This window comes from Pecten maximus, chromosome 6, assembly GCF_902652985.1.
Source record: "Pecten maximus chromosome 6, xPecMax1.1, whole genome shotgun sequence".
NCBI lineage: Eukaryota > Metazoa > Mollusca > Bivalvia > Pectinida > Pectinidae > Pecten > Pecten maximus.
The window spans coordinates 45213406-45228017 of NC_047020.1; the positions used below are offsets into that span (position 1 = coordinate 45213406).

The 14612-nt window shown below is 39.0% G+C and overlaps 1 protein-coding gene across 1 annotated transcript; it reads left to right on the forward strand.

Moving 5' to 3' along the window:
• Positions 1 to 13878: 13878 nt before the first annotated feature.
• Positions 13879 to 14316, forward strand: LOC117330216 (postacrosomal sheath WW domain-binding protein-like). Its single transcript, XM_033888438.1, has one exon. It carries the CDS (start codon positions 13879 to 13881, stop codon positions 14314 to 14316), a length of 438 nt encoding a protein of 145 aa, XP_033744329.1.
• The last annotated feature ends 296 nt before the right edge of the window (positions 14317 to 14612 follow it).

Consider the following 14612-nt stretch of genomic DNA (forward strand, 5'->3'; position numbering starts at 1 on the left):
TAAGAAACTGCAGCTCAGCGCTGAGACGTGCTGACTGAAAAGTAGTTACATTTAGAATTTAACTAGTGTTTCAATCTACTTCACAGACAATTAACTTGGTTGAATTATGTTTATACGCTAAAACTATTTGGCATGTCATCGTTGTAATAAATAGCTGTATCACACTCAGCCTGAATACTATTTACACTTGTGAGCCTGCACCTTTGAAATTGGCATACATGTTGATGTATGTTTTTTGTGTATATTGTCGTGGGATCTATATGAACTTGTTAATGAAATTTACATCTCTTTGATGAATTATCTTTAAGGAATGATGGTCCGCTCGTAATTTCGATTGTCATCCACTAAACTAGTCCAACACCCTCGAGGGGTTCCCGCTGTATGATGGTCTGGGAGAATCACCAGGGGGAGACTAACAGCCGGATTTTCTAGGTCATGAGTAGATGTCTGGTATTACGGGGCCAGACTAAAGTGCTGATATGTTGTGGACAATTCCCACCTCATTAACCCACCTACCGCGGAAAATCATCAATCAGCAGACAGAAAGTCCGCCCGGTCAAGTAACGGCGGGGTCCGATATCTAACTAAAGGGGGATTCTGGATACTTACGGCTAGCCAAATGTCTCATCGTTGTGCAAACAATGAAAGAGAGAGAGAGAGAGAGAAAGAGACAAACAATCGATCATGTTTTTATTACAAGACGTTTCTAACTTGTCCATCAACAGCATCACAGAGTGTTAGATAACTACACTCAGAAACGACACAAACTTACTCAAAAACTTCTAGTACAGCTTTATACTTGTTTGAATGCAAAACACAAAAAAAAAACAACAACAACAACAAACAAACAAGAGGCCCATAAGCCTTAACGATCATCAGACTCTAAAGGCCTTTGTACTCTTGTCGTTAACATACTCAGTAGTAAGTAAAGTGAACTGTGGGTCATATTCGATTACTGATCAACCCAAAACTATCAACACTCGCTTAGGACTATCTCAGAATCATTTCAGGTAAATTTGGTTCTGAATTTCAATAATGGAACTTGAGAAGAAGTTTGAAATGTGCTTTTCAAGATGACTGCGATGGCGACCATCTCGGATTTCGGACGGACTCCAAAAATAACAAAACATGGTCAAGGACATTTCATGATCATTTCAGGTAAGTTTGAGCTGAATCCCAAGGTAAAACTTGTGAAATTTGGAACGTGTTTTGCAAGGTGGCAGCTATGGCGGCCCTCTTGGATTTCGGACCGACCCGAAAAAGGGGCAACATATGGTCACGACCATCTCGGAATTATTTTAGGAACCTGAACTGAATCCAAACCGATGGAACTTGAAAAGAAGTTTGAAAGTGAAAAGTTTACGCACGGCGGACGACGGACCTCGGACCTCGGACCTCGGACGAAACAAAATGGCTGTAGGTCAGATGACATAGAACACGACAAAAGGATATTCATTCAAAATTGCTGTTTTCTATTTATCATAGTGTACCCTTTATGTGTATAATACACAGTGTTTCTGTCTATAGGTTTAATGTAATTAAAAAATCAAGCGCCAACGTGATCCAGATACACAGGTATATGCACGTGAAAGCGAATACGTTTGAGCCTTTTACTCCATAAACGAAGTTTAAAGGAAGAAGTATACATGTATTTGGTTTTTACGCGTAGATTTTTTATGACAGAGGGAGATTGTTATTAAAACCGATTGTGTATTTTCTGTAAGGGCAAGGGTATCGCCTTGAAGTGAGAACATTTTCTTCTGACCTAGTTATGCAGATAATGCCCGCACTCTTTCTATTCTTTACTGTGGACGTCACACTGCTATCGTACATTTTATATTTGGCATCAGTTAGCAATAGCGGCACCTAGCATATTCAAAAATCACACTGTACCATACGGACATTGAGACATGTTCCTCAATCAGGCCGCAAGTTCATCGTACATAAAGATAACCGACGTCTCCGAACGTATCTCACTATTACCCGGAGTATTTCGGGAATGTTCATAGCTGTCATTGTTATCGGTAATTGTATCTTTGAGAACCAATAAATGTGCACCAATAAGCAACGCCGTGCCCAGATACAACAGTTTCAGCTCAACTACGTCACAGCTTGCCATATTGTATCAATACAGGCGAAAGGCTTTCTAACAAAAAAAAAAAACCCCAAAAACAAGATGGGATTTCCACATTTTAAAGAACGTATTCGGAGGATTTTTTTAGAGAAATTACCCGTAAGATGTATGCTAGTAAGACCATTTCAGACAAGTGAAGTGACAATGAAATATAATTACGAGCTTTCCTCCTTCAGCTTCAGTCTGTCCGCCCGGGGTCATAGCATGCATCGTTACCAAAATACCTCGCTCGTGACAAGACTCCATGAACGCATGCGTAGCCAATAGGAAAGGCGATGATTGAGTAGCTGCACCGATGCTCGTGATAATATTTGGATTGCTAACCTCGACTGGCACAGCGGTTTTTATGGGGCGAGAAATTGAACGGACAACATGCATGGCTATTAAAAATGTATACTTCAAACTTGTGGGTCTACACGAGTAAATCTTGTGTTATATTGACCGTGAGCTACTGGTACTCTGTACAAAACAAACACGGGTCTAACACGTCATTCCTCAAACAAAACTCGCTGTGGCACCGCTGTACGGATGATGAATATTTTATTGCTGTTTTGTCGGACAGCTAATCGACATTCCGTATGGGACGAACTGACCACTCCGTGGACTGGTCCGAATGACTCTCCCCGCGTGACGCATGTAATTTCACAGTTACGGAATTGAGCGGCCAGTGCTAATGTTCCGGTAAGGTGATCGGGCCGTGATTGGTATCCGATCACTAGTGATGGAGGTCCATTAGACGCCATGTTGCCCAGAGAATCATGGATTAACAACACCTAGCTTCGGTTGTTATTACAGTCTCATTCAGCCCAATACCACTATATTTCGAGGAGTAAATCCTCATCCCGGTTTCCAGGTCCCGTCAGCAGACTTATGTGGTCATTTCTGTGAGTCGATTGATTTTTATATTGGAAATCCAATCTTTAAATCATGATCTCAGAAAAAGGCACTATAACCATCGACACGTATTCCCTAACCTTATATATCGCGTCCCCTATGTTTCCTCTATGACTATACTCTTAATACAGGCAAGCACCGTGGTCAATCAATATTCCCTTACTTAAGGAAAGTCCTTAACTTAATTAAAATTGTCCATTGGAAAGCATTAGAGAATTTAAGGAAAGTTCCTTAAATAAGATTTCCCCTTAAATTCTGTAATGTTTTCCTGTTGAAGTTGTTAAGTTAAGGAACTTTGATGAAACCGGGCCTGAAAATAAAACTATATAGAAGACATTGAATGATTTCTCGTTTGAAATAACATACATTTCACGAGTATGACAGAATATCGATATTTCACGAGTGCGAAGCACGAGTGAAAGACATCGACAAATTCTGTCATACGAGTGAAATGTGTTATATTCGACGGGAAACCATTCAATTTTTAATTGCATTTTATTTGCTTCAAAATAAAATTAAACACATCGAAAAATTAATAGTGAAAAAGTGCGGGAATCAGTAACATGATTCATGACGTCTTGTCGCCATTTTGAAATGACTGATCAACACAATTTAAGCGTGTTCTGTTGTTTTCGGAGAGTCTGAGCTTGAACAGCTAACGTCAAATGAGTATTTTTGTTCAAAATCTAACCGAATATTTCAAAAATACAGCAAAATAACCCATATCTAATTTCGCTTCGATTGGAAAAATCGGCAAGTGTCAATGAGGTAAATAAAAAAGGTTTGCTCCAATTGGTCAAAAACGAAAAAATCTTATATTTTCACTACAAAATCATATTCTCACTGTTCCTTGCTGCAGTGAAAATATCAGTTTTATTTGTTTGATTTATTTCTATATTTCAATGGCAAAATGCATTAAATTAGTATCTGTATGTGACATACAATGGTTTGTTTGCTGGGTTGATCCCATGGTGAACAGTCAATGTCAATTTTAGACAGGGTCTCCTAGTGGCTACCTCACAGAACATCTGACATCAATAGTCGGAATCGAACCACACTCAACATATTTCCGCCTGCGGTTTTATCATCCGATGTTCCATCCAAGCTTTCACGGCACCTCGCGATACAAATGGGAACAAACTACAATGACACATCATCACTCCGGAGACGGGCAAAATATACTTATATTTTTAGCTGGCTTGTTTATGACAAAAACAGCCTAAAGTACTGTTTGGGTGATTATTTTGATGTTTTTATTAACTTATTTTTGTTCAGAATAATAATAATAATAATAGGGTATTTTTACATGCATTCTTATCAAATTGCTGCGAAAACGTGATGTTTTTGTGTTGTGTCATTAAGCTAAACATTATACGATTTAATGTGTTTCCGCTATTTTCTTTCCTTATTAAGAATCAGTCCACATCTTTTATCTGTTATTTCAGTGTAAAAACCTTTTAGTATAACAAGCTTTCTTAAGATGGATATATTGATATTCGACTCTTTCGGTCTAACATAAATGAGTACAAATATATATCGGGTTTCTTTTATGTGGGAATTGATCAAAAGATCGCATCGTTTGTATCAAAACAGGAAAAGGAATTTTATATTTACTGCCTACATTCTCAACATAAAACTAATCCTCTCAAAAACCTCCACAAATATAAAACATTTATATACCTTATACCACCAAGTGTACTAAAAACGGCCACACACACGCGGACAAAGAACATCTAAACATTCTCGAAAAACGCGCACACATACAACAAACATGTATAATACACATCACACACGTTATCGTACAACGCGCACACATACCACAAACATGTATAATACATATCACACACGTGCATGTACACACAATACACGTAATTCACACGTGTATCACGTAAACACATAACCATACATGGCGTTTTTGGCCTCCTTTCTTACAACACGAGCTATGATTTCTAAGGAGGCGACTTATGTGGACATCTTTGCAGGATGTGTTTGGTTTGATTTGTTTTTGTTTAACGTTCTATAACAGCCAGAGTCATTTAAGGACGTGCCAGGTATCATGACTTTTATTTCCAATATCTAAACCATAATATGTCAATTCTTTGTTCATCTAGCAGAGTATGCCCGAGTCCCAAATACCCTGGTACAGTTGGAGTTGCAGGATGTGACCACGTGTAAATCTGACAGAGAAGATTTGACTACAGTAGACACACTCGGAAACTCCCGGATGTTTTGGTAGCATTTTCTCGTTAAGCGTTTGCTGGTCCCGATTGCAATGCGAGATGGTGTAAAGACCTTCGAAAGGCCACTGCTAATATTAAATGTAGCACATGTAGTTGTGATTTCAACCCTCATGTCATCGCGCACGGAAATCTAATCACATGTTCGACAACGCATATTTTTTTTCTGAATCTGAAGTGTATATACAATGCATATGGAATCTGATAGCACAGCAAATTATGCGCGGTATCTTCACTCAAACCAATGGTTTGTTATTTCAAAGCATCAACAAACCTGCCAGAGAATCCGTCTCTGATTTCTCTTATGTCATTTGTTTAAGAAAAAAGAATTCTGTTGATATGGCTTGTTTTTGTTCTGCCTCACTCTTTACAGAATTTATTTATACATTGCAGTAACTGTGAGCGGTTTTTATGTTATTATGAAATTCCGACATTAAAAATCCATTAGTTCACCTACCCGAACGCCGCGTTTTGTTATCGAAATCTGATTACGTTTTCCCCATGTTGCCCTCGAGTTTACGTACTGTACCGACTTTTAAGTTCGCCGTTTAATCAAATATAAATTGAAAGTTTGTTTTCATTAGACAAATGTATCATAAGTAAGCGTTCCATATATACGCTTGATTTCTATAGAGTTTTAGGTCTCGCATTTAAGCGTCGATCTGATACCGATTGCCATTGACACCGCTTCCGTTCCAGTGTCACCGTTTATCTTGATAAAGCTACGGAAAAAAGAATGTACATAATTTGTGTTTTTGTTAACACAAACAAATCTGATCGAAAATTGAAATCCATTATCTAGGTTTATCGGGGAATGGTTGACAGGAGGAGACGCTGACGTAATTCATGGGGGGTATTACATTCATCATTCATCATTGTTGAATTTAAAAACCAACAAGGTCATCACTTATTAACTGCTGTTTGCAGATTCAGCTTATGCGGTACCGTGTTCGGAAAATTTATCACAGTATTGTTGAAGTCAAGGTCACCCTTGAAGCAGTATACGTAAAAACAGTCACGTTGCCAGGGGGCGCTTCTCCTATTGATGGCAGTGGGAAGAAGCCAAAAGAAATCATTATGCATCTATTTTTTTTTCTTTTTCTGGCGTCACCCGATTTCCGCCAATTAAATCAGATTTAATTACTGATTCCAGGAAGAGACATGTTCGTCAATGACTTACTCTACCTAATTTAATGTTAAGACGATGATGTGTTCCCAAGCGATCCTTTAGGAGAAGGACCAGTTTCTCTGAAGCACAAACACGAGACAAAATTAAATCTGGGAGCCGATCCTAATCTAGAAGATTTGGACATACGTTTTATATTGGTGTCAGTACGAGTTAACCTCAAAAGAAAGTACATTTCATATTCTCTAAGGCCCATTGATGAGTCATTTCATACTCTCTAAGACACACTGATTACATACACGTGTAACATACTCTCTGAGACTCACAGATAATAATTATCATACTCTCTAAACCGCACTGATGATTCATCTCATACTCTCTAAGACTCACAGACGGCATAGAAAAAAGTTCTCTCTATGACTCACTGTTGGTAACTCACGTACTCTCTAAGACATGATTTGATAGTACATCACGTACTCTCTAAGACATGATTTGATAGTACATCACGTACTCTTTTAGACACACTGATGGTACGTCACATACTATCTAAGACATATTGATAGTACACCACATACTCTCTAAGACACACGTACGGTATATTAGGTACCCTCTAACACACACGTATGGTACATTATGTACTCTCTTAGACACACTGATGGTACATTATGTACCCTCTAAGACACACTGACGGTACATTATGTACTCTCTAACACACACGTACGGTACATTAGGTACCCTCTAAGACACACTGACGGTACATTATGTACTCTCTTAGACACACGTATGGTACATTAGGTACTCTCTAAGACACACTGACGGTACATTATGTACCCTCTAAGACACACGTATGGTACATTAGGTACCCTCTAAGACACACTGACGGTACATAATGTACTCTCTAACACACACGTATGGTACATTAGGTACCCTCTAAGACACACTGACGGTACATTATGTACTCTCTTAGACACACGTACGGTACATTAGGTACCCTCTAAGACACACTGACGGTACATTATGTACTCTCTAACACACACGTACGGTACATTAGGTACCCTCTAAGACACACTGACGGTACATTATGTACTCTCTAAGACACACAGAAGGTACATCATGTACTCTCTTAGACACACGTACGGTACATTAGGTACCCTCTAAGACACACTGACGGTACATTATGTACTCTCTAAGACACACAGAAGGTACATCATGTACTCTCTTAGAAACACTGATGGTACATCACATAAACTCTAAATCATACTGGTGGTACATTAGTCATATGCTCTCAAGATACATTGATGATAAATCACGTGCTCTCTTAGACACATTGATAGTACATCATGTCGTACTCTCTAAGACACATTGATAATACATGTACATCACGTACTCTCAAAGACACATTGATAGTACATCACATACTCTCTAAGACACATTGATAGTATATCACGTACTCTCTTAGACACATTGATAGTACATCACGTACTCTCTAAGACACATTGATAGTACATCATGTACTCTCTAAGACACGTTGATAGTACATCACATACTCTCTAAGACACATTGATAGTACATCAGGTACTCTCTAAGACACATTGATAGTACATCATGTACTCTCTAAGACACATTGATAGTACATCATGTACTCGCTAAGACACACTGATAGTACATCACATACTCCCTAAGACACATTGATAGTACATCACGTACTCTCTTAGACACATTGATAGTACATCACATACTCTCTAAGACACATTGATAGTACATCACATACTCTCTAAGACACATTGATAGTACATCACATACTCTCTAAGACACATTGATAGTACATCACGTACTCTCTTAGACACATTGATAGTTTATCACATACTCTCTAAGACACATTGATAGTACATCACATACTCTCTAAGACACATTGATAGTACATCACATACTCTCTTAGACACATTGATAGTTTATCACATACTCTCTTAGACACATTGATAGTACATCACATACTCTCTAAGACACATTGATACATGTAGTATATCACGTACTCTCTTAGATAAACTGATAGTACATCACGTACTCACTTAGATAAACTGATAGTACACCAGGTACTCTCTTAGACACATTGATAGTATATCACGTACTCTCTTAGATAAACTGATAGTACACCAGGTACTCTCTTAGACACATTGATAGTATATTACGTACTCTCTAAGACACGTTGATAGTACATCTATATATCACGTACTCTCTCAGACACATTGATAGTATATCAGGTACTCTTTAAGACACGTTGATATCACGTACTCTCTAAGACACATTGATAGTACATCACTTACTCTCTAAGACACATTGATAGTACATCACATACTCTCTTAAGACGCATTGATTTTACATAATCCATCCTGAACTAATTCGTAAAATTAAAGTCAGTACCCATGTTAATTAAAGAACTGGGTTGCTTGTTTTTAGAGTACTTTTGCACTGATAATATAGCTTGAAAATCTGACCAATCGATAGAACAGCAAATGTAACAACAAGTTTGAGTGGCTTACAAGGTTTTTTCTTGTGGTAAGGGTAAGTGATCTATTCCTATGTACATGTATATTGAAAAACAATATATAAATTTACATATCAAGTACGTAATAAAATGACTTCAAAGAGCTGAGTATTACCTGAAACGGGCCATTAATGCAATATCATCACTTAGAGTTAAGATAAGACAGCTCGATCGAGGATTTCATTTTCCAAGAGTATCATCAACTGCAGCTCTCCATAAACAAACACCATCAATAATACACGACATAGCTGATTAATTAACAGTCATAGGAAAGCAAGCGGCTACATCCCCCACACTCATTAGACACGGGAGATACACTGGCCTTGTCAGCCGAAAACCCCTCAATAACATTTTTATGTATGGACAGTTCAATGCGGAAGTGCGAAGGAATGATTGTTACGTCACAGGATGCCAATGTGTCGGTGCCTGAAGAAAGCTTGCACAATGAAGGAAGGGCTTCGCAAGATCATCTTTTTTTTTTTTTTTTTTTTAAAGGACACATATTTTATTATGAAAACATGGACAAAAACGAGGACATATATGACTATATATTTATATAAGTCTTCTATCCTATATCTTTTAAAGACATTTAATATCTACAACATACTGCAGACAAGGTTATTTTTTTATTTATTTATTTTTTTTATATTTCTTTTATTTTTTAAACATTTTGCATGATAACCAACTACAGGTTACATTTCACAAGTACAATTATATACTTACTCGCTCACAGTTTTCTTCATTTTCTCATTTGAAACGCAAGACTTTCTCACTTGACCAAAACATGACTATGAGGAACTTCCTTCTTTCTCTCGCTAGCTCATCTTGTAGTCATATTTTGGTCAAGTGAGAAAGTCAAAATTGTAAACGCTTAACAAGAATTAACAAGAATTTCAAATTTTATAAAAAAAAAAAAGAGAGCAATAGTTTGATATCGTTAAGAACGAGTGAAAAATGAATGATAAATAGGGATTGAACGTGCTTTTATTGCATTTACTGTGGTATGAACGCAATGGGATACTGGCATTCTATACAGCGCATTAGCGCTATCTATTGACTATGTCTGTAACACATTGCGTACATTGAATATGTCTGTAACCCATTGCGTTCATACCACAGTAAACGCAATAAAAACACCATTCAATGCATATATTTACGTCAAACAAATCGTTGAAATACCTTACGAACATAATAAAAGTTCACAAAATTAAAAGAAACAACTCGGTATTTTTGTATAATACATTTTACGTTTTCAATTAATTGATATATTCACAATCCACATTTTACGTATAGGATTAACTACGTTGTCAAGCACAGCGGGTATTGACACAGATATAGGCTAGTAGTGTTTGTTTGTTTTGTTTGTTTGTTTTTGTTTAACGTCCTATTAACAGTCAGGGTCATTTACGGACGTGCCAGGTTTTGGATAGGTGGAGGAAAGCCGGAGTACTCGGAGCAAAACCACCGGCCTACAGTCAGTACCTGGCAACTGCCCCACGTAGGTTTCGCAACCCAGAGGTGGAGGGCTAGTGATAAAGTGTCGGTACACCTTAACCACTCGGCCACCGCGGCCCCCGGGGTAGTGACGTGGTCGATTTTTCAATAGGAACTGTAACTTCAGTCATTTGTTGTTAGCTTACCTCGTGGAGAAGTTAGATATTCACTCATTTCCACAATCTTCAGTTTAGTTTTTGACAAAATACTCACTTGGGATTCGCTTTTTGTACAGAGATCATCTTGTAAAAGGAGAAAACGCCAAAATTGCGTTGATCAGTCCTTTGAAACTGGCGCCGTCTAGTTGAAGTTCCGGTAACGTCACAAAGAGACGACGTCATGATTATGTTACCCATTCCTGCGCTTATTACTCCGCTGAGCCTTTTTTCACTGCGTTTACACTTATTTTAACGTAATCAGAGTTTACTACGCTGTAGAAAGGAGAGATGTAAATATAAATGTTTAACGGTGCGATATTTTTGCCCCACGTTCATGAATTCATCATTAAATTAACATATATGACATATATGATTATACTCATCGGTAAACAAAATATCTTTACACAGCGTGTTAAAGAGGAACAACTCATGTTTGAAAATGTAAAGATTAAGCTAGTGGACTATTACAACATGGAACAATATACATTACACATAAATAGTAAGCACACTCTATTCACTTGTAGGACACGAGTCATAAAGTTGTACTCCATCGTCAGTTGTGTTACTATGTTATATATCAAATAATTAGCACAATGTATCATATACACTATGTGTTGGTGATCCGAAAATAAAGATTTGAATTTACTGTCGTAGTTCATATACATATAGTGCTTGTGTAAGTAAGTGAGTGTGAAAGTTGTCTTTGTTTCTTTCTATATCATGTGAATACTTTATGTGGAAAATCTGAATAAAAGTGTCAAGAGTGAAAAAAAAAAATAACAATAAAATTCCGTATTATCAACAACCAATGTCGCCATGTTCGAATTAGGTAACTTGAAACGGTAGAATGATATAGCAAAGTGTTTTATGTCAAAGTATTATTAACATGGTGTGAATAAGCGATCGGACTGTTAAAATGAGATATATACAAACTGTAGGTACACACAATTGTCATCAAGTTTATATTCTTGAATACTGATAATTTTGTCTCTTTCTTTCCGTCCTGAAATCAAAGCGGAACGTGTGCAGTGTCAAATATGGTTCGGTTGCTAAAGATCGGTAGGCGTCATGCCCGAAAATAGCAAGAGACCTTAAGCTAGCTGAATCATACTGAGTCCTCATATGACCCTGACTGTTGGTGTCCCCTAGATACCCGTCCTCATATTACTCTGACTGTTGGTGTCCCCTAGACACCCGTCCCCATATTACTCTGACTGTTGGTGTCCCCTAGACACTCGTCCCCATATTACCCTGACTGTTGGTGTCCCCTAGACACCCGTCCCCATATTACTCTGACTGTTGGTGTCCCCTAGACACTCGTCCCCATATTACCCTGACTGTTGGTGTACCCCTACACACCCGTCCTCATATTACTCTGACTGTTGGTGTCCCCTAGACACCCATCTTCATATGACCTTGTTTGTTGGTGTTCCCCTAGACAACCGTCCTCATATAACCCTGACTGTTGGTTTCCACTAGACATCCATCTTCATATAACCCTGACAGTTGGTGTCCCCTAGACACCCGTCCTCATATAACCCTGACTGTTGGTGTCCCCTAGACACCCGTCCCCATATAACCCTGACAGTTGGTGTTCCCCTAGACACCCGTCCCCATATTACCCTGACTGTTGGTTTCCACTAGACACCCATCTTCATATGACTCTGTTTGTTGGTGTTCCCCTAGACAACCGTCCTCATATAACCCTGACTGTTGGTTTCCACTAGACATCCATCTTCATATAACCCTGACAGTTGGTGTTCCCCTAGACACCCGTCCTCATATAACCCTGACTGTTGGTGTCCCCTAGACACCCGTCCTCATATAACCCTGACTATTGGTTTCCACTAGACACCCGTCCTCATATGACCCTGACTGTTGGTGTCCCCTAGACACCCGTCATCATATAACCCTGACTGTTGGTGCCACCACTTGCTCGGACATATCCGCTACAAAATGATGTACTGATATACGTTATTTTACGAGGGCTGATTGATATATTGTGAGCCTCGTATTGAAGGAGGTACTCAAGGATGTTTTTTAAAGTCCTACTTTTCTCTGAATATATAGGGACTGGTCTCATTTGGTTAGTTTATATCGACGAGGTAGCACTCTATTGTAAACAAAAGAAGCGGCTTTTGCCAAATGGACAAAATCGGTGAAAGAGCAGTGATCCAATATTTGCATAAAAAAGGTTTAACACCTAAGGATATCCAAAATGATATGGTAGCAACACTATGGAAAGATGCCCCTTTAATTACATACTACAGTGAAAAGGTGGGTGGCGGAATTTATGCGCGACCGACAGAGCCTTGATGATCCCCGTCCTTGAAGGCCGGTCGATGTTGCATCCACAGAAATTTCATGGTATTGTTATGACTGACAGACAAGTCACAGAAAGATATATAGCCAGTAAAGTTGGCATTTCACAGGGAAGAGTACATTCCATTCTGACTGAGGATATTGCAATGAAAAAGTTTTTGGCCCAATGGGTACCAAGACTTCTGACAGTTGATCAGAAGTACACTACGCGTGCTAAAATCAACCTTTTTGAGGAAGATCGAAACAATGGAAGCACCCTCGCTCTACCCCGCCAAAGAAGGCAAAAACTGTTCCATCAGCTGGGAAGATTATGGCCTCGGTTTTCTGGGATGCAAATGGTATTCTGCTGATAGGTTATCTCCAAAAAGGACAAACAATCAATGGCACATACTATGTTTCTCTTCTGAAGCAGTTATGGGAAAATATTAAATTTAAACGCCGCGGAAAGCTCACTAAAGGTGTGATTTTCCACCAGGACAATGCTCCCGTTCACAAGTCTGTCATTGCCATGGATGCCATTCACAATTGTGGTTTTAAATTGATTGAGCATCCGCCTTATTCACTTGATCTCGATCCATCGGAATTTTATCATTTTCCAAAACTGAAAACAGCTATTTCAGGCATCCACTTTCAGTCCGATGATGACGTCATACATGCAGTGGATGACTTTCTGAACAGGCAAGAAAGGATACTGAATATGTTGAAAAATATTACAATATTTTCGGCAAAATTCAAATCCATCAATATGAGACTCACAACACATCAATCAGCCCCCGTACCTCCACACTCCAAGTTATTCACCTTCAAAGCTCTTTTCAACTTTCATGCTAATCAGTTGATCACTGCAAAGCATCTAAAAATTTCAGCAATTACCAACAATAATAATATTCAGCGGTCAGATGTCACCAAAATATAATAATAAATATTAAATGATCAAGTCATAGAGAAGCCTAAAATCATCCGTAAGAATGGGACGTGATCCATTAGGTATGGGACGTGATCCGTTAGGTATGGGACGTGATCTGTTAGATATGGCAAGTGATCCGTTAGGTATGGCAAGTGATCCGTTAGGTATGGGACGTGATCCGTTAGGTATGGGACGTGATCCGTTAGATATGGCAAGTGATCCGTTAGGTATGGGACGTGATCCGTTATATATGGGACGTGATCCGTTAGGTATGGCAAGTGATCCGTTAGGTATGGGACGCGATCCGTTAGGTATTGGACGTGATCCGTTAGGTATGGGACGTGATCCATTAGGTATGGGACGCGATCCGTTAGGTATAGGACGTGATCCGTTAGGTATGGGACGTGATCCGTTAGGTATAGGACGTGATCCGTTAGATATGGGACGTGAACCGTTAGATATGGGACGTGATCCGTTAGATATGGGACGTGATCCGTAAGGTATGGGACGTGATCCGTAAGGAATGGGACCTGATCCGTTAGATATGGGACGTGATCCGTTAGATATGGGACGTGATCCGTAAGGTATGGGACGTGATCCGTAAGGTATGGGACGTGATCCGTTAGATATGGGACGTGATCCGTTAGATATGGGACGTGATCCGTTAGATATGGGACGTGATCCGTAAGGTATGGGACGTGATCCGTTAGGTATGGGACGTAATCCGTTAGGTATGGGACGTGATCCGTTAGGTATGGGACGTGATCCGTTAGGTATGGGACGTGATCCGTTAGA

Excerpts from the sequence above, each read along its gene's own strand:
- LOC117330216 (XM_033888438.1), top strand. The coding sequence starts at position 13,879 with ATGGGACGTGATCCATTAGGTATGGGACGTGATCCGTTAGGTATGGGA.